The following is a 25342-nucleotide window of genomic DNA, read 5'->3' on the forward strand; positions in this document are numbered from 1 at the left end:
TTGGCACAGTGGCCCCAACAACGGGTTCAAGCATAGGGATTTTGTGGGTGGCGTGGGGCCAGTCGGTGCTTTGTCCTGTTGTACACTGGCTCGCTGTGACTCCAGATTGGCATGACAGCACCGCACAGCGTCAGCAGCATTGCCATTCATGTGGGTACTGGGTTTGTCCTCGGGACATTCTGGGTAGTGACTCCACAGAATGGTCCTTGCAGGAATTTTTCCCAAAGGAAGTGAGAGGACGTGGTGCGTGATAGGGGATGTCACTACTAGTATGTGCACTTGGAAGAGGGCATAGAAACTTCTGGGAACATGGAGTATGAAACAGGAGACTTGTGGCGAGGATGAGGAGCCATAGGGGGCAGTGGGTTAGGCATTGGGCCGCTAACTGCGGGTTCAGCGGTGGAGACTCGATGAGATGGGATTGCCTGCTCCTGAGGAGCTGTCGTCTCAGAGCCCGATGGTTCCTGCCCTGCCAGGTTGTGGGGAGTTGGATCGACTCATGGCCATCAGTGGTGCCTGAGTGGAGGGAATGAGGATAGGGAGCAGGCTGCCAGTGAGGGATAGAGGCGGGGTCCCGGGAGGGTGCGCCGGTGGGCTCCTAGGGTGGCACAGTCACGAACTCCCAAATGTCATCGTTCCCTGTCAGAGACCTGAAAGATGGTGCATGGGTTCCAAACATCGATCAAGCCCTTCTTTTCTAAAAAAAGATAACAAGATATGACAATAATTAATGATTTCAGTTCTTTTCTGAGTTTTAGATGGTGAATCCAATTGATAGTACTATTAAGTTCGCCTGGATGAGGTTGAGAAGTCCAATATCAGGCAGCGCTTCCCTCTTCTCTAGATTAAATCCTAGACTGCAAGTGGAATTCCACTCTAGTAGCTCTCTAGAGAGTGATTTTTATGCATTGCCCACATGGCATAAAAACTGAGTCCCACTGATTTAAGAATGCTTTCTCCTACATTTATAAGACTGTACCAGTGAGTGCTTTGGTGTCGAGTCCTTTTACATCTAACATTGACTTGAGGGAGGGGCTCGGGAAGGGATGGTTTTGAGGTTCCAAAGTTAGATGATGCCACCCTGATGGTCTGAATAGATTGATTGATTTTGTGCCAGCCGTTTTTGAAGGTGATAGCAGACCTTGCTTGTTCAAATGCTTTTGATGACGCTCCAGTGGGTGTGTGGCTTTAACTCTTGATGGTCAAACTCACCTGGTTTGGTGGTTCCATCTGCCAGGGTCCTGCTGCCTGATGGGTCCTGCAGTCTCAGGTCCTCAAGGAAGGCCAGCTGCAGGGCCATCATGGTGATAGCAGTGGACAGAGCCAGCTCAGGTCTGTAGGAAAGGGACTGGACCATCCAGCTCCGACTGTTGATCTGGTGCCTAAAAAGAGGTCCTTCTAGATGCAGCTTTTAAAGTCCGTCGAGAGAGAGAAAGCGAGGGAGAGGGCGAGAGGCAGGCAGGCAGGCTGTGGTGATGATTACCTCCAGTTACTGCTGAGCTGGCCACTTCATTCCTGTTTGGGAGGCTCGCACGATATTTTGTAAACCCCGGCATCTTAAGTCTTCTTAATGTCATGCATAAGCATCTTGAATATAGAAGTATTCTCTGAGCTTACTGACTAAAAGGAATCCTGGTGTGCTACAGGTTAGGCATTGGGCTGCTAAACACAGGGTCGTCAGTTCAAAATCAACAGCCACTCAGAGGGAGAGAGCTGATGTTATCTGCTTCTTAAAACCCTACATGAAGTTACTGTGGGTTGGAATTGACTAGATGGCTATGGGTGTTGCAGGAACGCCAGACATTTCTTGTTGAAGAGAGTAACCTAGCCATATTAGAAAAGTTCTATTCATGTATGCTGCCAGCCCTGGCCATAGGGTTTATAAAAATTAGTCTTTTAAAATACCGACTAAACATCATGGTGCGATTTGCTAGAACATCAGTAGGTATAGGAAGCGTCTTTTGTATTCCCATTTGCTTTTTGATGCTTTTCATTTTCAAAGTATTTCCATCTGGATTGAGTGTAATATGGGTAATTTCATCATGAAAGAACCTACCCAGCAATTAGCTGCAGTGAAATGAAACAGCACAGAGGAGAAGCCAGTTGTGGAATCCTTTCTGTGCGCCATGAACAGGACTGTGAATGTGGCTTGTGATCTGTTATTCCATTTTTACTGCTTTAGAGATGAGAACTTTTATTTATGCCTTTCACTTTTAGGCAGCTTCAAACAGGACAGGCATTTTTTGCTGTGTTTTGAACTGGCCATGATTCAGATGCTGCTCACGCCGACAAATACGACTGCACGTCCTTGCCATTTGAAGGGAGCCAGGGCTACTTGCTTTTCTCATCCGAAAGCGCGTCCATCTGAGTGGCGACATAAGTTACTGCTGAAAGCACTGTCTCTAGAGTCAGACCATGTATGAAATGGCTGGAATGTTGAGGGACAAGCATGAAGACCCCAAGAAGCCAGCTTTCTCGTGTTGCCATTAAAAGCCCCGCAGGCCTCCTTTCCCCCACGTCACATTGGCTGGCCATTGAAGGAGCACTGTTTGCCAGGGAGGGCGGGGTGGTCTTGCATGGGGCTGCCGGTGACCTGAATGGAAGCCCACAGCAGTTGCAATTTCATTTCAAAGAAATCCTTTGTGTCCTGTTAGCATGATGAAAATTGGATATTTTGGTAGAACCTGCACTTTCAGAAAGTTTTCTGTAAACAGTTCCTGTTATTGTATTGCTGGTTGATAAAATTTAAATTTGGGAAGCACTCTTAGATGTCTCTCTGGCAGAATCCCTCATCATGTAGAGTCTAAATGATACTTTCAAATTGCACGGCTTTGGCACCCACTAATGCTATCTTTGCTGCAGCGATGGGGTCTGGGGTTGGGGTGGGGTCGCAGCCACTGTATTTTGTACACTTGACACTTTGGCTAAGTGGAGAGCATCCCAAATGCAGTTGCTGGGCCCGCAGCTCACTGTTCATCTGCCGTGAGTCCGGTCTTGTGGACCTGTGCACTCTGCGCTTCCTCTTCCCACGCCATTGTCAGGGCAGGCGCAGGCCTCCTCATTTCGCTGATCAGTGTCCCGTGTGTAACCCTGACAGAATCCAAATGACTTCTGTTCCCCGGGAGGGCTTAGCTGGCTTGGCTGGGGAGCAGCAGTTCAAGGGGGACTTGGAAACGTTTAGTCCTCCGATGGCATCTCATTGTCATTAATTTCCATTTAGAAAGATTGAGTGTTTTTGCTACTTGATCTTTTATTATTATAGTAAATCTCTGAGGACTGGAAATGTTGAGTTCGTAAATAACGGAGGAGGAAACATTAGAAATTGCTGTCATGCATTATGTATGAAGTGACTTGACAGTCCTCATTTCAGGGTCGAGCTGTAATTTGCTTTGTCATTTGTGCTTGCTCCCTTCCCCTAAGAGAAAGTTTAGATTTCTTTATTGAAAAGCTAAGAGAAACCGGCACAACACTCAGTGTCAGATGACATTCCAAAGCCTGCTGTGTGCTTCTGCAGCGAGAAGAAGACCTGCAAATAGGACCCAAGTGCAGGGTGAGCGGAGCGAGCAGAGGCCTGATTGTAACGCCCAGGGCAGTTATGAAGACCCCTTCCCGCCAGGCTCCTCGCTCACACCGCTTCCTCAACCGGGCTGGGGGTTATATCTGCACCCTCGCTTTGCATTCCCTCAGTGTTGGGGTAGCACACCGGGTCAGGAACATACCAACCGCTCCCTTGGCAGATGTTTGATTATGGAGGGATCAGGAGATAAAACTATAAAGAATGAAATTATTGCCTCTTACTTGCTTTTATACACATTTCAAAGCTGTTTAAATTAATTAAAGCAGTTGTATATGGATCAGAATATTGCTTTTGTAGAGACTAATGTATTTGCTTTAGGTCTTCTTATTGGGAAGTTTATGTAATGTTTTTTTTTTTTTCTCCTGTCCCCTTTGGCTGCGCACTTATTGGGTGAAAATGCCCATTTATTGGGTGCAATTAATTTGATGAAAATTCACTCCTGAAGTTCACAAGATTCCTGTGCAGCTCACCTTTGGAGGTAAGAACTTCCTCACGGACCTCTGGACTAGAATTACTAATGGATGTCACTGTTGGTCTATGGCCATTTCTTAGATAATTTGTGAGTGATCCTTTGAATGGGCCAGGCTTTTTTCTTTTTTTTTTAATTTTTTAAACTTTTTATTGTTAATTGTGTGAAGGCTTCCAGAGCAGATCTGTTTTCCATTCAGCAATTCATACATGTTTTGTTTCAAATCACTGATTGCTTTTCTCACGATGTACTATCACTTAACTCACTTCCACTCTGTGCTTCTGGTTTCTGTTCCTCATCTTTTCTTAGCCCTTCTGAACTTTGTCTTGCCTTTTGATCTCAAGTGATGGATTACCTTTTTTTTTTAATCACTATTGGGGGCTCGTACAACTCTTGCCACAGTCCGTCCATCCATCCATCCATCCATCCATCCATCCATCCATCCATCCATCCATCCATGTGTCTGGCACATTGTACACTTGTTGCCATGATGGACACTTCTAAAGGTATGCTTTTCTCTCTAGTTCTGTTGTTCTCCTTATAGACTTGTCTATCATTAGTCTTGTAGCTCCCACATTATTGATGGGACTATGCAAATAAAGTGCTGGGGCCCACCACGGGCATTGGACGGTATTTCTAATGATGTAGATCAGTTGCACAGAACCCTGATGAGGGGTTTGGGTCAGTTTTGCTATCCTGCTAGGCTTTAAAGAGGGCCAGTCCCAGAGCAAAGAGATCTCACTACTATAAGAAGAGCCAGGCGCGAACACATCCTTTTGACCAAGGGTCTTGCACTGAGAACCTCATCGACCATGAGACAAAGAGGAGCTGTAGAACCAGAGACCGCAGAGAACCAGCAGCAGCAGTAGAACCAGGAGACAAGTGTGAGATGGCACAGGGCTTCTTGGACCAACAGAGAAGGGCGACTACAGTGGATGTGCCAGCTTCCCGAGTGAGATTGCTGAGCACCTAACTGGCAAAGTGGTTCCTTTAGGTATCATTGGCTGAGTTGAAGAGCTTTATAACACTTGTCCTACCTAGCTTAGGGACTGAGAAGCCGAAGGCTGAGAGAGAGAGAGAGAGCGAGCCTGTCCTCGGGGCTTGTCCTGAAAGAGGAGCCCTTCCCGAGAAGAGCCCAGAATGGCTGAGTGCTGTCTTGCATCGAAGAAGAGAGATTTCACGTACATGCTTCCTGATACTGAATTATAACCTGCTCCTTCCCCAATAAGCTCATAACTGTGAGTATGTAGGGTCCACTGCGATGACTTAATGTAACCCAGCAAAGAAGGAGAGAGTGTTGTGGGAGGGATGGTTGGTGTCATAATTGGCAGAAAGATGGGCGAGAGGAGGTGGTACGCCTAGCTCTTCCTTATAGGAGTCGATGTTGAGTTAAGAATGGTTCTCTTCCCCTTCATGCAGTTACAGCACAAGACCTGACAATAACATGCCATTTTTTACATAAGCCGAACCAGTATTTTTTTTGAATTACATTTTACTACTACTCTTGAATATTGGGACATAGCTGTGGAAACTTCTGTTTTGTGGGTCTTTGAGGATCTTAGCACAGGGACCCTGAGACCACTTCAGGCTCTACTTCTGATTGTGGGCTCTTCTTCACTTTGTTCTGAGATTGGCTCCCTTTTAAATCTAGTGGGATAGCAAAACTGACCAATAAGGGAAGGGTTCCACATACCTTATTAACATGGCCCCACCCACAAAGGAAATAGAAGGGAAAGTGTCACCATCAAAGTTCAGGGATAATTTCTGTCTTTTTCCGTCTGCTCTGGACTTGCTACTTAACGGTCTGGGCTTGTCTTTTAGCTTGTCTAGATGGGCCTTTCTTCTTACTGGCCTGATGGACATAGGGGAGGAAACCAAAAATGGAGAGCTGCCCGTGCCCCCCTCTTTTCCTGGCGGGACACACCGTGAGGGATGTCTGCTGCTGTTCTTCTTGCTGGCAGTTCACAGTGGCCTGCTGATGCTTAGCTCCTGGCTGTCCCCCGGACGCCCACCGCAGCACTGAGCTCGGAGCAAAGCACCGCCAAGGCTGGAGACTTCGGGAAACGTCCTTAATGTCTGATGTTTGAGCTAGAGGAGGAAGAGGACAAGTAGGATAAAGACCCAGATACCTCCCCCGATTTGGAGGGACGGGATGGTAATCCTGACAGCGACCAGAGAAGACCCTAACCGAGACTTGCATGGAAAAACAAAGACTGTGGAATTTTATTTTACCCTTAGGGGGAAAAAAACAACCCCCAAAAAACAAAAAACTAACAACTGTGCCTGGGCCATGCATGCCATGTCGTTGTCGTCCCTTTGTTGTTAAGCCCTAAACGGTTAGCTGCCACATGATTCTAATGAAATTGTCAGGTTATAGTAATTACATCAGTAATGCGATCCATGTCATTTGAGCGGAGCCATGTGTGGAGACGCAGTAACTCTCTGTGGGGCTGACCCTGTTACATTCCTGTAAGCTCCAGACTAATAGAGCTCATTACGCTTTATGAGAAAAGAGCTTTTATCACCTCAAGCCAGGCAGCGGGTGCCCCTAATTGTGGGTGGCGGGGAGGTGGCTGATGCGTATGCTCAGCCATCTACACTGAGCCTGTCCCCTGCAAACGGTTTTATTGATGTCTCCTGAGCCTGAACCACAGTTTGTGTGGCACCACATACAGATGTCTCCAATTAAACACAGGTAAATAAAAGGGATTCTATGTCAGAGAACAGAAGATTCTTGGAATTCCCTTCCGAGTCAAACCTGGCCGGCCATTCCATGACTGCAGCCCCACCCGCTGCTGTCTCGGGGCCTGAGGGGACAAAAAGCTCTTCACCCTTGTGGAGGCGGGGGCTTGTGTGTCTTGTCCGGTGCTCGTGGTTTTCTCAACGTGCCTAGGACCTTTAGCCATGGAGCTGTCCATCTGTCTCTCATCACCGCACGCACCTGAAGTCTGACAGCAGTGCACTTGCAGGTCTCCCGATAGCTTACTGCCTGTAGTAATTCTGGTGGCGTAGTCTACACGTTGGGCTACGAACTGCAAGGCCCACCATTTGAAAGCACCAGCTGCTTCATGGGAGAAAGACGGGGCTTTCTACTCCCACAAACCATCTCAGAAACTTGCAGGAGCAGTTCTGCCCTGGAACCGCCCCATGGGTTTCCGAGACTGTTACTCTTTAAGGACGCAGAAAGCCCGAGTTTCTCCCTTGGAGTGGCTGGTAGTTTCACACTGCTGACTGTGTGGTTAGCAGCACAACACTAGGTTACCCCACTACGGCTCCACGTGGGAAGATAAAATATCATACCAAAAATGTCAGTCTAGGCAGGGGGAAAAAAGCACAAAGAGCAGGTAGAAACAAAACAAACAAAGAAGCAAAGTTAGACTTAAATTGAACTATTGGGAGCAATGGTCACATTAAATATAAATGGGCTAGACCAAAGCTCTGTGCCACACGGAAGTGCTCTGTATGTACATCTCACAGAGACGGAAGCCTTGGTCATGGGTAGAACCACGTTTTCAAATTTGAGACTAATTTCTGATTTCAGACTAGTTTTTAAAAAAACCAAGATCCACCTTACGTACAGAGATATGGATAGATTAAACCTCAAAGGAGAGAGTAAAGCATACCTTGCAAAACTAATCATGAGAACAAGGAGACAAAACAATTAGAAGAGATCGAGACTTAACACTATCTGTCAACTTAATTGACAATGGATAGAATGCTATACTCAACAACCGAAATTTAAAAACCCCAATTTCCAAGTACATCGGGAGCACTCACCAAGACAGCATAGGCAGGGCCATTATACAAGTCTCAATAACGTTACAAGGACTAAAATCTCCTCTGACCAAAGTAGAATTAAATTAGAAACCAATAACAAGAACTCTTATAACTCAATGCTACAATAGTATAAAATACCGGCAAAGGACTTTGAATAGACATTCCAACCCAAGAAGGCACAGAAATGGAGTATCTCTGTGATGGACTCCTATACAGTGGTAAAGTGAATCAAACTGCTGCTGGAAATGAAAGTGTGGCTAACCCTGAGAAGTGTTATACCAGGTGGAAAAATGCCAGACACAGAAGCCTGCCTACTGGGTGTTTGCACTTACGAGAATTGTCCGGAGAAGGGACATTGATAGGGTCAGAAAGTGGATCAGTGGTTTTCTGAAACGGGGCAGGTGGAAGAAGTGGAGACTGCAGGGGAGCTGGAGGGATTTGGGGAGAAACGTGCCAGTTGGATGGTGGTGATAGAGCTTCAACTACATAAACCTATTGAGATGAGACTTCTGTGCTCACAGCGAGTGAATGTTGTGTATCCATCAGCGGAGCCGGAAGAAGTGTATGACGTGACTTTGTCCTTTCATTTGCTGGACTGTAGTGGAAGAAGTCTTAGCTTCCTGTTCTTTACTGTGGCTCCAGTTGTGGATAGCTGTTTTGAGCAGTGTGTGTGTGTGTGTGGGGGTCAGTGATTTACTTGGGTCTTTGGAAGGAAGAGGAGATGGTGAAAAATGCTAGAGATTATGTGATTCCGTGGTGAGGGAGTTAGCAGGGTTAGTTGTGATGGCAAAACCTTGGAGCTCCAAGGCCAGTTCTGCCGTCTGCCGGGTGTGAACTGCGTCGTGTCAGAAGCAGAAGGGGTCTTGATTCCTTCAAGAAGGAAGAGCAGGAGTAGTGTGCTCTGGACCCCCAAGCCCCTGTGTACGGAACCCTGTAGACCCAGGAGACAGAAAGACAGCTGTGACCACAGCGAAAAGGCAGAGGAGTGGCAGTCGCAGCACAAGATGGTAGTGGGGGTGGGTGCAGGGGGTGGAGCAAGTGAGGCTGTCTTTGGCAGGAGGCTGGCTTGTGGAGTGGGATGCCTCAGGGAAGCTAGGTTTGCTGAGCCAATAAGTTTGAAGCAGGCCCCTTGGGGTTGAGGCTTCCGGTAGAGTGGAGTGCCCTTAGGGCATTTATTGGCAGTCCTAAAAGGGCTTTGAGGGATCTTCACCTCCTGGAGTTCTCTGAGGGAGGAGAAGCCCCTGCCTCCAGCTGCAGCTGCTCTCAGCCACCCCATCCCCTCTGGGGCTGGCTCCGGTGCCTTCCACTTGACTGTCCTGGCCCTGGCCTTGGCCCTTTGAGCCCTGACGGGGCTTGTTTGAGGCATTACTGAGGTTTGGGGAGGCAAGGGGTCGGGAGAGAGGTGTACTTTATCACAGTCAGCCAGCACTCACTTGGGGAGCAGTTTGGCTAGAAGCCAGGCCGGGCCTATTAATGCTGATGTCACTTGCCCACAGTGCTGGGGCACCGCACTGCAGTGCCCATTAATCACAGCAGCCATAGCAGCTGCCCTGCCGACTGTTTCTTTTGTACAGCTCAGGGTGAGCTGGATGATGTGTTTCCTATTATCAGCCAGATCCCGGCACTGGAGGAACTGTTGAAAAAGAGCTTCGCTAACTCATTTTTCTCACTATCCACCGCTGGGTACCAACTGCAGACTGAAGAAAGAAAAACTCTCAACTCCTAATTGCACCCTTGTTTACGTACGAGGAGGGTATTAAAGATAGCTGCTGGTAGTGTGATCCACCTTGCTCTTGAAGGCATCTGACTTCTTAGGAACAGTCCCCTAGGCTGTGTGCGTGCTCTTCAGAGCCTTAAAATTGAGCAGCCCAGCCGGGCCCAGTGTTGCCCACCACCAGCAGAGACGCCCCTATTTGGACTCTGCCATTGGTTTTTCACAGTGACCACTGAGCCTGAGCAATGGGGCTGATTCCTGCTTCTGAGAGGCAGAAAGTGGTACTTTTAAAAGATGCTAAATTACCGCCTTGTGAAGATGAAAGAGCCAGAGTGGACAGAGGAGTCAGGACTCGGGAAGCAGTCCACCAGCTACCACCCCCCCCAACCCCATTCTGCCCACATTGTGCAGTCTATGGCTCCCTTCTTGCTGCCCTCGCTGCAGTTGTTCCTGCCCACATCGGCCCTAGAGGACCGAGTAGAACTGCCCCATCGGGCTTCCTAGCCTGTAAGTCTTTATGGAAGCAGACTGATAACATCTTTCTCCTTTGGAGTGGCTGGTGGGTTTGAACCACTGAGCCTTTGGGCATCTGGGTGCTTGACCATGGCACTGCCAGGCTATTTGGCTCGTCCTCTACTTATTTTAAAAAGTGATGTATATCAACGGATCTCAAGTGTGGTGCTTCAACCCTCAGGGTTCCCAAGGCCCTGGCAGAGGCTTCTCCAGATGTAACATGAGATTTATTGGCCTCTTTTCCCGGCATTCTCTCATGAGTGTATTGGGGGTTGGGGGCTCCATGGGGGCTCCAAAGAGCCATGGTGGCATGGTGGGTTTCTGCCCTCAAGGTCAGCAGTTTGAACCCACAGGCTGCTCCACAGGAGAAAGAGGAGGCTTTCTACTCCCGTAAACCTGATAGGCACTCTTGTTTTTGGAGTTTGGGAGCCAGAGATGAGTGACATAGGAACTCCGGCGTTCTCAATACCTACTACCTACCACTTGGGAGACCTTTAATGTATCAACTGACTTACCAAATTGAGAACCAAATCCACTGTCATTGATTTGATTCCAATTCATAGTATCTCTATATAGGATTTCCATGACTAGCTCTTTGTGGGAGCAGACAACCTCAGCTTTTTTCCCATGGAGTGGCTGGTGGGTATGAACCGCCACCACTGGCGGTTAGCAGCCCAGTACCTGACCCGCAGCACCACCAGGGCTCCCTCAACTGAGAACAGCAGATCCAAATTCACCCACAATGACCAGATGTGCATTGAGAGAAATGGCTTCTTATCTGCCTTTCCTGGGAGCCTCTTCTATTGTGGGGTCAGCCAGGGGCCTGAGAGGGAGAAGAGGAGGGAGTCCTTCCTCAGAGAGTGTGAGTGGGCTGCAGAGAATTTTGTAGGAGACTCCATTATCTCATTTCCATGTTCCCACGAGCCTTTTGAGGCCCCCTCCCATCTTAATCGCCAACAAGATAGGACGGAAAGAGGGAGTATAGCAAGCTAGATTCAAGGGGGGGGAGAAAGAGCACTGAGACGTTGCGTTTAATGTTGTTGCTCAATTTCCTGCCCTGGGTGTACTCGGGATCTTTGAAAAGGGAGTTTATTGGAATGATGTTTGATGAGTTACTGTCCACATAACCTCCTAAAAATACAGGTGACCCAGGGACGAGGAGGTCAGTTGGTGAGTCCATCTGTACCATGCTGGTTCTGTAATCTTTGCACTACTTCAGCCCCCTGGACTCCCATGACTTCTCTTGTGAAATGTTGGGGGCTGGGGCGCCACTAGATCATTGATAACAGCGTACTCCTCCCTCCTGCGGTGTAAAGCAGCCCAGTCTTTGTAGACAGCTTTGAATGGGAAGGCCGGCCGGGCTTTCACAGGACCTAAGTGCCAGGAGTAATGCCAGTCTTGGGGCAGATTCGCTGGAACCGGCCAGTGATGGACCTGGAACCAGGGTCTTTGGCGAGAGGGCGGGGGCACGAGAAGGAAGGATGAACACGGTATTCAGAGCAGATAATTGCCATTTGAAAGTACACCTCAATGGGCAGAAACCCCCCAGAGAAGCAGGGTAAACACTGGGAGGTTTGGTAAGCTGTTGAACACATTAAATGATCTGCTCGGTAAGCCCTCACTTAGCTCACAATGAAATTTCTCTTCTGAAGAAAAGGTAAAAACAAACCCAGACCACATCCTTGACTGACTCACTGGGCTCAGGAGCTCAGGACTGCCGTCTTGGAGATACTAATGTAGTCGTTCACCAAGACAAGGTTCTGCATCTGAATTTGGTGAGTAGTGACGGGGGTCATGGAAACAAGTGAGCCAGCCATCTAAGACGCATGTTTTTGATGCCTCCCGAAAGAAGAGTAATGACAGTTGAAAGACTGTCGTGGAAGCAGCTAGCCCAGTGGTCTGGTGGGCCATGCACACACCAGTCTCCATCGCCCCGGGACCAGAACAACTCGATGGTGGGTGCCTGCTCCTACTACCAATGGCTCTGAAGAGGGTTCCTTTAGAAGCTCCTGAACAGAGTGGGAGAAAAAGGTGGAACGGAAGTCCAAGTCATAGACCGGGCTTACTGATGGGGTAGAGGAGGTGGTACTCTGAGATTATGGCCCTTGGCCACCCTCCGGATCTGGAACTGAGCACACCCCCATGTTAGAATAAGCAACCATGTAGGATCCCAAGGGTAGCATTTATCCCAGGACATAGTTCAGTAGGTTAGGAAAGGAGGAGGAACAGAAACAGTAAGTACGCTGATGGGGTTGCAGTTAAAACAACGTGCATATGAATTGTTGCACATACACTGTTGATCTGCTCTGTGCACCTTCAACCAGTTCACAGTGAGAAGTAAAACAAAACCCTAACGAAAACGACATCACAGCCTGGGATGGTTTTCACCCAGAGTGCCCTGATGACTTCTTACTTGATGATCTGTGTCCTTGGTAAACATGTTTTCAAATCAGTGAAGGAATACCCACACCTGATTTCCTGAGTGCTGGCATGACACACCAAGGTGGAATCCTGGGAGAGTTCAGAGTCATTTCAAAGTCACCTAATTAGCTTTGGACTTGGAGGTGTCCTGCTGTTTGACAGGCTCCCGTCTCGTCTCCACACCGCCCGAGTACTGCTTGCTTTCCCCCATGCTTATTTTTAACGAAGCAGTGCTTCGTTCTCCTGAGCCTCAGGGCCCACCTTTCAAAGGTGGTTTCATAAATTCGGTCACACGTACACAGATCTGTTAACTTCTTACTACACAGTTGGAGCAGTCTCACTTCCTGCGCAGGCGATTAGCCTTGAATCCCATTGGCAGTTTAAAGGACTGGTGGCAAGTCACAAGTTGTAAGATAGGCTGCTGCCCTTCCCCCAGCCTTCGGTTGATGCTTCTGTGTGTCGCCTGCACACTTCCTCAGTCTGACTCCAGGGTGAGAGAGACCTGTGCGAGACCAGTGCTCTGTGTGACAGTGACTGCTCAAATGGGTTTTGGACAATTTGGTTTTTTTTAGCTTGTGTAAGCCCTTTTAGAGTTGTATTTATTACCTAACATCCACAGTGGCAGTTTTAGGAGCGATCACCATCTCGGGTACCTTGCCGCTTGCTATTGGCCTTGACCACCTGGTTTGACCACGGTATATCTGCCCCCACTCAGACTGCCCTCTGAAAAGAGGTCATGGCGTGCTGCCTACGCTTGGAGATGGAGGAGCTGCCCTCCACTTCCTGTGGGCAGAGGAGCTCCTGGTGTTTGCAGGCCTTGGTGTGTCCCGTCGTTGATGGCAGTACGGGCTCCTGGAGATGGTTTCTACGCCTGGGCTTAGAGTCCAGGGGCTCTGTAGCACCCTTGGGTCCTGCTCCTCGTGACCCTTCACCTATCAGAAGCATGAGGGGAGGTTTTGTTTTTAATATCACCATGTACACCTAGTAGGGGTCCTGGAGGTAAAACCCAGGAAAGGTGGGGGACCCTCAGAGAGGAGCCTTCAGAAGTTGTTTTCTCTGAAGCTAGCCCATCTCTGCCCCTCTAGCTTCAGTAGGGTGAAGGAGACGCCAGCACCACACTCGCCCAAGGCAGAGGTCAGACGTACTTCCATGCCCTGCTCTTCTCACAACTGCCTCCACTTTTTCCAACTGGCACACAGTTTTTTCCTGGGTTCAGTAATCCTTTACCATAGCCACAGAACTTACACTACTCACAGCTGCGGGGACTTCCTGGGCCAAGTTACACGTCAGGATCAGAAAGCATTCAGGTTAAAATTATTGCTCCACGGTAGCGCCTCCCCTCAGCCAGCAGCTGAGTCTGTGCCCTCAGCTTCAGCTTCTTGTCAAGCAGTCCCTTGGCCTTTGCCCTCTCTGTGGGCCAGGGCGGCTGCCTGCAGCTGTGCCTCCTGAGCGCTGTGCAGGGACATTGCACATGCTCCTCGGGTGGCTGGCCTTTCCTGATGGCCCCAGGATTCTCTCTCCCTGCTTCTGGACGGCCGTCCTATATCCAGAAGAATGGCACAACTGGCCAATCCCCTCTATTCGTGTTTCACCCACTTTTTTTTTTTTTGCATGACCCCCCCAGTCCTTTGGTGGGAGGTACAGAGACATGGATCGAGGAGCCTTGTTTCCTCAGTCTCCCATGTCAGGCTCCTCAGTGGGCTCACCACACATCTTCTGAGTCTCCCTAGAGTTTTTCCTCATCAGGGTAGTGTTTGAGGTCACCCACATTTTTATACATTTGAATCTGTTGCCATCTTACTTCCTTGCCCGTGAGTGAAACAATTCGAAGGCCTGGTCGTGTAGGCTCGAACAGTTACAGACCTGGCCTGGCCAGAATGGGACAGCTCTGAATTGTCACCCAGCCCTTCCTTCATGGGCTCCGTCTTTCTTTCACACACCATGTCCTCCCTAGCCTCTGTCGAGGACAGAAAAATACCATTTAATTGTTCTTTACTGCCCTATAAAAGACTTTTCTGAGATGGAAAAAGGAAATGGATTCCTCTTTTCCTTTTGCTGGGTTGAAGAGAACTTTTTGTAGCCTGAACAGATATTGACCAGGGAAGGTGATGGCAACAAAGGGAATTTTAGGGCCTCCTCACCCGGCGAAAATAGATGAATATTTGAGGGATTTTGTATGTAAAGAGTCACGCCAGCCCGTTGGTGTCTGTGTGTCCACCTTCTACAGGTTGAGAAGCCCCCAGACGGACCTGAGTGTGGCTACGGCTCCTTCCACCAGCAGTACTGGCTTGACGGGAAGATCATTGCCGTGGGGGTGATTGACATCCTCCCGTCCTGCGTGTCGTCCGTGTACCTGTACTACGACCCCGATTACTCCTTTCTGTCTCTGGGTGTCTACTCTGCACTGAGGTAAGGTGGCAGTTGGCGGTGGTGAGGGGTCACTTAGAATGCAGATCCGTTCTCGCTCTCGTGACGCAGTGGTGGGACTCCGCCCGCTGTGGTGGTGCAGTCGAGAGTCGTCCCTTCCTCCCACGGCGACATTTGGGAGTACCTGCCACCTTCCCATCTGGTGCCACCACTTCGTGAGGAGGCTCCATCTCTCGAAGGGGCCCCTCCGGTGAGGGCATGGGAAGCCCTGGATTTGCGGGGCACTTCTGCTATAAGAGTGCTTCTTGGACAAGCTTCTGTGTCAGAACTTCAGTTTCTCCACGTTGTTGACATTCGCTTTTGTGATTGTGACTCTCCAGTGTCTGGATTAAAACTGGAGTGAATCGAACATAAGTGGAAATCATAGGTTTCCAAACGGAGTTTCCCTCCCATCCCTTTTTCAGGGGGAACCCGGCGCACACACGCGCGCGCGCGCACACACACACACACACACACACACACACACACACATTTAGCAGTTTATTTTATGGCCCAAAAGACAGTGTGAGTATCTGTGTTTGCAGTCCTCAGATTGTGCCAACCCCGCCCCCGCAGACATGGCATGGCCCACTTTTGGGAACACTGGTGTCCATGAATCAGAGCCGTGTTCTGGAGTCTCTGAAGAAGTAGAGCGTGCTGGCAGTGTGGAGGGCAGGGCCGGAGGCCCCTGGCTGTCCGACAGCTTGTGATTCCCTTGGTCTCTGGCTACAGAGCCAGGCAGCATCACACAACTTTGTAGGCGTATGGCCCTAGTGGTGAGAAGGTTCACGTCTTCACCAAAATATCGGTCCCTCTTTATTTCTAAGGACGCCCTGCTGACACGTGGTTAAAGCATTCAGGTGCTTACCAGAGGATGGCAGTTTGAACCACCAGCCTCTTCATGGGAGGAAGAGAGGCTGTCTGCTTCCGGAAAGAGAGATGACGGCCTGTGGACCCTGTGGGGCAGTTCCCTGTCCTGTAGTACCACTAGACTGTTTGGAGAGGAGGGAAGGAGGCCGGGGGCGCGCACGTGTGTCTGTCCGTCCCTATTTCCCCCTCTGCATTTCTGGTCTTTGTGTCTGATGGCCACATTCGTCAAGTGAGGATAAACTACTTACAAATCATTTGTTTTGCTTACTGTGTGTGTGCCCTTTTTTAAATTAGGAAAGTAGAAGAGCTGGTCAATCAGCAATTTGGGGGGGGATTCTTTTCGGTTGATTAATTTTGGATGTGTGACTGGCCACTATATAAAGAAGGGTTGTTTTTTGGTCTTTCCCATCCGACCCTGGACACTGCATTGTAATGAATAAACCCACAATCCTGCAGTGTTTTTAACAGCGTTCTGTAATGTTTTTTCTTTTCCTGATGTGCTTTATTTCACTGTTTGTATAAAACAACTCAAAAGCATTCGGGCTGTTGGTGAGCTCACTGAAATTGGAGCGGAGAATTGAAAGACTCTCACATTTTGTAACCTTAGAAGTTTCTATTTGCTCAGATGATGTCATTTTAGAAGTTTATGCTTATTTCAGAAAAGGGCCATCCATCTTCTCTGTACCCAAATCCAACAGTCCTGTTTGCCTCTCCAAATCTTTCACTTTCCAAGGTGCAGCTATAGATTTTCCTAGACTTTTTTTTATTTCCTACGTAGGTGTGAAGTTTTATTTCCTGGCTCAGTAAGCTGTGAGGTGTTTGGAAATCCTGCTACTTCTGAGGCGGTACATATTCAGTCCCCGCAAAATGAAAAACGAGTGCTTATGTCGAGTGGCTTATCTAGGCGGATCTGATCGCCGAGAGCTGAGGATGGAGCTGGCAGCAGGGAAAGTGGTGGCAGCCCAGTCTGAAGGAGGGCCCTGCCTCGGAGTCTACCACTCCTCTCCGGGGAGCTGAGGGTAGAGGCGGCCGTGTGTGCAGTGTGCAGACAGAGGAGGCAGGCTGACACTTTGAAGCTGAGTCGGGGAGGGTAATTGTAGCTGTAAATTTCAGTTTTGATTCTAACATTTTGGGGTTTTTTTTTTGGGTGGGGGGACCTATTTAGGGAATTTTCCCTCAGTTTCTTAAATGGCCCTTTAATCAATATAGCGTTTTCTATTTTTAGAATTTTTATGTAACCTACCCTACAAAAACTTTTGAATTGGCGATCAGGAGCATGACTTGTAAATAGGTGTTTTAGCCAATGGATTTTTAGCAATGTAATTCATTTAACAAATACTTGTTGAGCACGAACTCTGTGCACTGATGCGGATAAGACAGTGTTTGTGGCTTTGTCAAAGCAGACAGTAAATCAGAAAGCCCACCACATAACTTTAGATGCACCACAGAGCTGTTAGGAAAAGTAAAGTGGCCACGGGGAAAGCACGGGCCTGGTTTAATGGAGCGCCAGGAAAGACCTCTGTGGAAAGATGACACCCGGGGAGAAGAAAGGTGTAAATACGAATGTGAGGGTAGAAGTCTAGGTGGAGGTGTGGCACATCCAAGAACCCCAAGGGGGTATACCTTGCTTGGCATGTGGGAATAGACAGGAGGCTGGTCTTAGGGGTCAGAGCACTGGAAGCAGAGCGTTACCAAGCTGGGCCAAGGAGCTGGTGTCAGTGGCTAGAAGGAAGGGGCAGCAGGAGCAGGACTTGGAAACTTGGGTTTTCTAGCCAACCCAATGAGGGGACTGTGGGGAGATTGCCAATCTGGTTAACATTGGAAGAGACCCCTTAGACACCTTCTCTGAGCACGGTGGAGGGGAAAGAGTGGCCAGAGGAAATGTAGTTGGGAACCTATGATAGCCAGTCCTCTCCGAGGTGGAGGTAGGTGGTAGGCAGCAGTCTTATTCATGGTGGATTTTGGAAGTGGAGCCAGTCAGACTTCCTGGTGGATTGGGTGTGAGGAGAGACGGATACCTCCCTTAAAATAAAGTACAGCAACTTACAGAAGTAGTTTTAGTAGAAATATCCTTCTAAAATAATGGCTTATAAAACAGATAGATACCTCACTTGAAAAAGGAAGAAGTAAGGTTAACGCACAGATTCGAGCATGTGTGGTCGGAGCATCCGAGACACGGTGAACTGCCATAGGGGCAGGAGCACTGTGTGGCCAGCTTTCTGTCGGAGGTAAGTGGTCCTCCCTGAGTTTGGATTTCGGAAGTGGGTCCCTTCTAGGAAGAGCAGCATTTAGTCTATGACAGCCTAATGTTGTTTTGTCTCCTTGTATTTAGAGAGACTTTTATTTTAAAGAAGCATTTTGGGGGTAGCATCCTTTCTAAGATTTAAACTTGAAATCACAAAATACACAGAATGTGCAATAGAAATAAATACCTTTCTCCTGGTTCTCAAGCATCCTTTGCTACCAAAAGTGAGGGAGAGGAGCAGGCCTCCCTCAAGAAAGGCATCAAGAGAGAAACACAATAGCAAAACAAGCAAAGAAAATCACTGCCAGATTTCCGCATGCTTTACAAGAGTGCTTCCGTTTTGCTTAAAACTGTTGAATACAGCCAATCGGTCACCTGGGCTAGTGGGATGAAGTCTGTGGCCGGATGGATCTGGATACAAAGTGAACCAAGCACTGGTGCTCAGGGGAGATGCGGCTCACTTTTGTTCAAATTACCTGCACCTGTGTCAAGGAAGAGGAGCCCTGGTGCTGTAGTGGTTATTCACTGGGCTGCTGCCCTTGACCGGGTCAGCAGTTAAAAATCACTAGTTGCTCCTTGGGAGAAAGATGAGGCTTTCTGCTGCTCTAAAGTGTTACAGGCTTAGAAACCCTCCGGGCAGTTAGGGCCGCTATGAATTGAAATCGGCTCAGTGGCCGTGTTTGGCTTGGTATAGGAAAAAGAAAGGAAATGAGATAACATGATTATTCTTGCTTTAGTTCTTTTTTGTTCATTTCCCTCTTTCGGAGTAAAAAATCATCAAAGTTTCAGTTTAGTATAGGAAGGAGTTACAAATATTACACAACTGAAAGTCTCTGCATTTTGCATGTATATGGTTGTGATAGTAATTATTCTGTAACACACATAGCTTATTTGTATGTGTGCGCTTGCACATTTGACCTAGGAAAGTCTAGATTCACTGAGAACTCGAGGGCAAAATAAATAATAATGAGAGCCTGTATTAAATTCAAGGGAGTTTCAAAAAGTTAATGCAAAAATTCCATTCTCTTTCCATTGCATTTTTCCACAAGCCTTTTTGAAGCCCCTTTGTTGATGCCTTTAATTTTATGCTATTTGAGTTTTTTTATCAGCTGTTTGGCCCAATAACGTGGTAAAACTTTGAGCTTAAAGTGTTTTAGAGGGATTTTATTTGTTAACTCTTTAGTAAAACTCATCGTAACAGTGCTTTGAAAATTATTTTTCTTATAAGACATGGATTGAGAGATCAGATTTCATGAAATATTTGTCATGAAATGAGAGTTGTTTGAATATTGAAAACAATTGAATGTGCCTTTTTTGTATTTTTTTCCTTTTGACAGAGAAATTGCATTTACTAAGCAACTTCACGAGGAAACGTCACAACTCAGTTATTATTACATGGGCTTCTACATTCATTCATGTTCCAAAATGAAATACAAGGTAAAGTAGATTTTGCACATGTGTCTTCTCTAAATTCAAGGGATGAAAATCCCTGCTTTGGTGTTTCATAGTTCTTTATCATAGCTATGTATGTGGCTTCTGCATTTCTAATACAGATCGATCATAATTATTATCAATTCCAGATGTGCCTTAAACTTTGCATAGGCCTTTGTGTGTTCATTGCCTAGAATAAAGCTTGACTTCTAGGCACTTGATTCATTCGTGTTTGATGATTTAATTGGCTAAGACTATAAATGAGTATAGGGGAACGCCAGGTCGTCTGGATTTTCAATAGGATTTGTTTGCTTCTGGCTCCTGGGTAGCTGTCTCAAGTCCACTAGGAGTATCCTGAACTCCCACCCCCCCTCCCTCTTTCCCTCCTTCACTTCCTCTATTTGGTTTTAACCCTCCTTCATTTGCACCCATCTGGGTGAGCGGCACTGGCATGGTTCCAGGAACATAGGATTCAAGAGTGTTTGTTAGGTTTTTGTCTTAGAATCTTAAGGTGTTTCTCTTGGGACACTAGCAGTGGAACTTGTAAGGAGGGACATATCGTCCATGTGCCTCTGGTAATGACTCTTGTGGCCTGCCCTGCCCTCTCAGCCATCTCGTTAGGGTCAGATTTTAGTGAGAGCCATGCTACACAGATGTTATGCCAGGGATCTCGTTTGTAACTCCCATCCCTCATGGCCATATCAGCACATATATTTCCCGGGGCGCCCTTTGCCTTCTAAGGTCAATTCTAAGGTACTCTCTATTTCAAGCCACTTCTCCTGTTTCCCTGCTGAGTGGAAATGTGGAACATTCATCATCCCTTTCCTCTTCAGGGGACTTTCAGTCACACCTTTGTTGACTCTGATCCAGCCTAAATACTTGATGTTCTTCAGTCTTCTCCCGACTGACGTGTAGAGCTCACCCTGGAAGGTGGACTTCTGGCCTGTAGCTCACTTGGGGCCAAGGTTTAGAAAATGTCTTCCATTGCTCTTTAATCTGGCATAACCGCATCTAGCCTAAACCTACCAAATGGGAGCTTCAGAGGAGTTTTCTCTGAATGCCAGTTGCCTGAGCTGCCCAGGCCTGCTGTCCTCTGCTGCACTTCGTCCCTCCCCTCGTGTGTCAGGTAGGTATTGAGCTCCCATGGGCATAGCAGCCAGAGCAGTGCGGCCTGGTGGAGGTCACTGCTAGTGGAGGCCCTGGTCAGCTAGTAGACAGGGCAGGTGTCCACATCTGTGAGGGATGCGTGCAGAGGAGACATTACGGGGTGTGGCTGTTTGGATGGTCAGGGAGGGCCTCTCTGAGGTGTCAAGGTCAGGCTAAGATTTGAATGACAAGGGGAAGTCAGCCAGTGGGAAGATGGAAGTGAGGGACATTTCCAGAAGAGCTTGAGAGAATGGCACTGTTTAGCTGAAGTTGCACTTCTGAAGGTCAGTGGTCATCAGCGTTAGCTGTTTGAAATACCAGTGCTTGGACACTGTACTCTTTAGAGAATCATTCTCATTATTGCTCCGGAGTCAGCCGTAGACATTTGGCATACATTTATATATGTGTGTATACGAATATAACACACACATGCATGCAGATAGATTTAACCCATAGGCGTTTCTAATGTGAAGTCAGGATACCACCTGCTGCTTGTAAACCTCTGAGGCGAAGGGAGGCCTGGAAAGGAACTTGAGCCTGGCACAAAATTTGACCACCACCCACCCCCGCCCCACCCCCTGCAGTTCTACAGAACTCCCCGAGTGCCGCATGTGCACAGGGCTCTGGTGACACTTGTCTTCTTCGCCCATGTCCCAGGTACCGAGCAGTGTGTGGAGTACTTAGACTCTTATTGAGTTAAGAAGGAGAGGACTAATGCCAAGGTTCTGGAAGTATGTAGCACTGTCAGGAGCACCTTGCTTTGCTTCACAGAAAGTTGCTGAGGACGTTTGTACCTTAGTAACAGATGCACATATTAAGAAGAGATATGGTGAGTGCTGTGCCGGGACATCACCGAGGACTCAGAAATGGTAGGATAGCCTTAGGAGGTGATGGCACAGGTAACAGTTTGGAAAAGTTGCTTACCCATAGCCAGGCTCAGTTCCTGCAGCCACTAAGTGTGTCTGATGTTGGAGCAAGAGAGGCTGCATTGCCAGCACCATTTGAGTCTTGACTCTGTGTAGTTGGGTAGTGGTACGAAGGTCCAGGCATTACCTGGGCTTCCGTGGGCATCCAGCAAGTTCCGTGCTGAGAATGGCAGTGTTTTCCCACATTGCTTGTGCTGTTTGCCAGATTCCTTGGTGTAGTTTAGATGCTGGAGAAAAAGAGAGGGTTGTGTTAGTGGGGGCCATCCTGCCTGTCTGAGAATCTCAAGTTGTGGGCACTTGTGTTTGGCTTAGAGAGAGATGAATTTGACGAGGGGTTGTTGTTACATGGTGAACCCCTAGTGATGAGGTTAAAAAGCAAACAAACAATCAAACCCCTCTTAGAGCTCTAGCTGTCTGCCAGTGGAATCAGCAGGCTATTTCCCTCAATTGACGGGAGGAGAATTTGGTTCTGGATGGCTGGGGCTCTAAGCTGCATCTCATAATTGATGCCAGTCCGATCACTATTTAGCTAAAGGTCATTTATATCAGAAAAATACATCTCTGTACACAGCACCAGTGTAACATTCCTTGTCCCCCAAATGGAGCCATTGAATCCAAGGCGAACTGGTCCCGGCTTGGCAGAACACCACCAGTGGTTTAGTGCCTGCTATGTGTCACGTCAGCAGCAGTGAGGCTGAGTTTGTTTCCTTGGGAACAAAGACAGGCGATCAGTCAGCTCCTGATCTGGAGCTGAATGCTGTCTCATGCGCATTTGCCGTGAGTGAGTTACTGCTTTTCTAGAAGTGTCTCATCGAGCACGTGCTTGGTCTGAGCTGATAGAAGCACCTGCGGAAGCAGGTCGGTCTTCCCGCGAATAGAGCAAAGCTGACGTGAGAACTAGGCTTTCCATGCAGGAATATCTTCCTAGTGTTTTTCAGGGCTTTTCTGAGTTGCAAATCTTGAGAAAAAAGGGTTGAAAAACCAGGACATTGTGGAGTCTTCTCCTACAACAACGAATTCTTCCCCTTCAACGTAGAAATGTTACCGGTTTGAGGGAACCCACTGACAGCAAATGGAACCCTGACCAGGAAGCCCCTGACGGTAGAGCTGACAGCTGAAGTTGATGCTTCCGGGCACCAGGCCTGGCACAGAGCAGTCACAGCCAGTCAGTCCCCTGTGGTGGCTGCTGCCATGTTCTTGAGTGTGTCTGTTACTAACAGTGTCAATAAATAAATATTAATATGCATATGCACAAAGTAGACAAGACACCAGTCACGAGTCCTAGCTATCCTATGCATGTTGTTCCAAGAAATAACAAGTTTTGGAAGCAAAATAACTCTCTAAATTGGCAACTTCAACCCATGATTCTGTGTAGTGCTGCTGATTTTTGAGGAGGGCTGGCTGTTACCTTCCTCAGCTCTACACAAAACCTGCCCCACTGCTGTTGAGCCCATGCAGCTCATAGCGACCCTGCAAGACAGCGTATAACCGCCTTGTGGGTGTCTGAAGCTCTAAATCTTTTTTTTAAAGCATTTTATTGGGGGCTCATACAACTCTTAACACAATCCATACATACACCAGTTGTATAAAGCACATATGTACATTCGTTACTCTCATCATTCTCAAAACATTTACTCTCCACTTAAGCCCCTGGCATCAGCTCCTCATTTTTCCCCCTCTAACCCCCTCCCCCACCTCATGATCCCTTGATAATTTATAAATTATGATTTTGTCATATCTTACACTGTCCAGCATCTTCCTGCACCCACTTTTCTGTTGTCTGTTCCTCAGGTTATATGTAGATCCCTGTAATCAGTTCCACCTTTCTACCCTACCCTCCCGGTATCGCCATTCTCACCACTGGTCCTGAAGGGAACATCCGTCTTGGATCCCCTGTGTTTCCAGTTCCTATCTGTGCCAGTGTACATCCTCTGGTCTAGCCAGACTTGTCAGGTAGAATTAGGATCATGATAGTAGTGTGGGAGGAAGCATTTAGGAACTAGAGGAAAGTTGTATGTTTCATCATTGCTACACTGCACCCTGACTGGCTTGTCTCCCTGCGACCCTTCTCTAAGGGGATGTCCAGTTGCCTACAGATGGGCGTTGGGTCCCCACTCTGAAGCTGTAAATCTTTATGGTGCGTTCAAACTGCTGACCCAGTGCCTGACCCACTGTGCTGTCAGGGTCCCTCTTTATTCAGTGAACCCCCTAATGTTCACTGCCACCCGCCAGGGTTTGAATATTTGCTGTTAAGGATACCTTGTTGGAGATACTAGTAAAGTAAATTTGTCTTATTTATTAAACAAATTTAAGAGATCTGCAATAATGATAAAAGAATATGAAGAATGTTGGAAGCATTTTCAGAAGGACTTACAATTTTGAGAACTGGGGTTTTTTATTCCTTCATCTTCCAAATCAATGACATCGTGGCAATTTGGAGACACTGTTGAATCCCATAAAAGTAGCATTGTGTTACTGGTTCAGCTCAGAAAGGAAAAAAGATCTGGGCCGAAGTCCTAACCATTCAAATACAACTTTACATTTCTCCTGTGTCCTGTACTCGCCTCCTGTGAGAGAGAATTCTGAGAGGCTCTAGAAGAGGTCCTTATCATGAGATAAGAATGAAAAGAATGTTGTAGATTAAAGTAAATTCACAAAACCAACGTTTTTCTGGCATGGTGGTTTGAACGCTTTTGTGGCCCTCAGGAGCAGGTTGGCTTTCCTAAGTATTATATTTCTAGTTGAAAAAAATCGTTACCATTGCATTATGAGTGAGGGTAAGTACTTTTTGGTAACTGAGGAGGAAAAGGTCTCTTTTTTTTTTGCAGATGTGGATGTTTTAAATTGAGAGAACGGAACACTCGGGAGCAGTGGCATGTCAGGTCATGAACATGGAACTCTTCTGTCAGAAATGCGTTCAGAATCAGGCCGGCTGGGTGTGCACCCAGGCACACCCACTGCTCTTGGCAGGGTTGGATGCCTCCACCTGCTACCCAGTAAAACATAATTCACTAAAATTGAATTCCGTGCTATTGTAAAGTCTCTCACTTTCAAGACGGAAGGGGCTACATTTAGCATGTAAATCCCATTACAGTTAAAATTCTTTCTTAGAATATAAGTAAGTGGTTAAAGCACTGTCACAGTATATTTTTCTACCTCATAAAGCTGTATAAAAAGCTTTTCGTTGAAGAAAATGTTTGTGTGTTGTTTTTCTTAAATGTGTACTTAGCAGCTGTCTGTTTCTGGGCATAGAGTCTTGAAAACTCTATAAGGTCACTGCATCAGAATCAACTCACTGGCTGGGCTTTTTAATATATATATGTATGTATGTGTCAGATAATTAAAGATAGGAGTATTATAATGAGGACACGGCTCCAGCCCCCTCCCCGCTCCCATGCAGGTGAGGCTCCTCCCCCAAGAGAAGGCGTGCAGATGGTTCCTGCGGGGGCAGAGCATGAAGGCGTGCCCAGGGTCCTAGATTTAGTGGTTTAGACAACTGTTCCCTCTGGGTTTCTCCAGTAGATTTGGATATGTTAAGTTACCAAAAAATAGCCAAACTCACTGCCACCCAGTTGCTTCCAACTCATAGTGACCCAATAGGACAAGGTAGAAGTAGCCCTGTGGGTTTCTGAGACTGTAACTCTTCACGGGAGTAGAAAGCCTTGTTCTCGTGTGGTTTAGAACTGCTGAGCTTGTGTCTAGCAGCCCAGGCCATAATCCACTACCAGGGCTCCTTATGCTACATTCACAGTCTTCAGCACATAATGCATTTGTTGTAGGAAGCAGAGCAAAGTAAAATATTTAACAGGTTTGAGATGCATGCCCACACTACACACACACACACACA

General features: G+C 47.5%; 1 protein-coding gene across 8 annotated transcripts in view; it reads left to right on the forward strand.

Annotated features, from left to right (window-relative positions):
- ATE1 (arginyltransferase 1) overlaps positions 1-25342 on the forward strand; it is a 97766-nt gene that overhangs the window by 24329 nt on the left and 48095 nt on the right. For 3 of the 8 annotated variants that reach the window (XM_045291634.1, XM_004700891.4, XM_004700890.3), the window contains exons 8-10: positions 4023-4055; positions 14699-14880; positions 19330-19429. In XM_045291634.1, the coding sequence (XP_045147569.1) occupies positions 4023-4055; positions 14699-14880; positions 19330-19429 (315 nt within the window). Of the gene's footprint in view, positions 1-4022; positions 4056-14698; positions 14881-19329; positions 19430-24323; positions 24636-25342 lie in introns of those variants that run through there. The other 5 variants (XM_045291632.1, XM_045291633.1, XM_045291635.1 and 2 more) reach the window with 3 other exon arrangements.

The sequence above is a fragment of the Echinops telfairi genome, unplaced genomic scaffold (assembly GCF_000313985.2).
Source record: "Echinops telfairi isolate 266 unplaced genomic scaffold, ASM31398v2 ScPeMD7_70;HRSCAF=299, whole genome shotgun sequence".
NCBI lineage: Eukaryota > Metazoa > Chordata > Mammalia > Afrosoricida > Tenrecidae > Echinops > Echinops telfairi.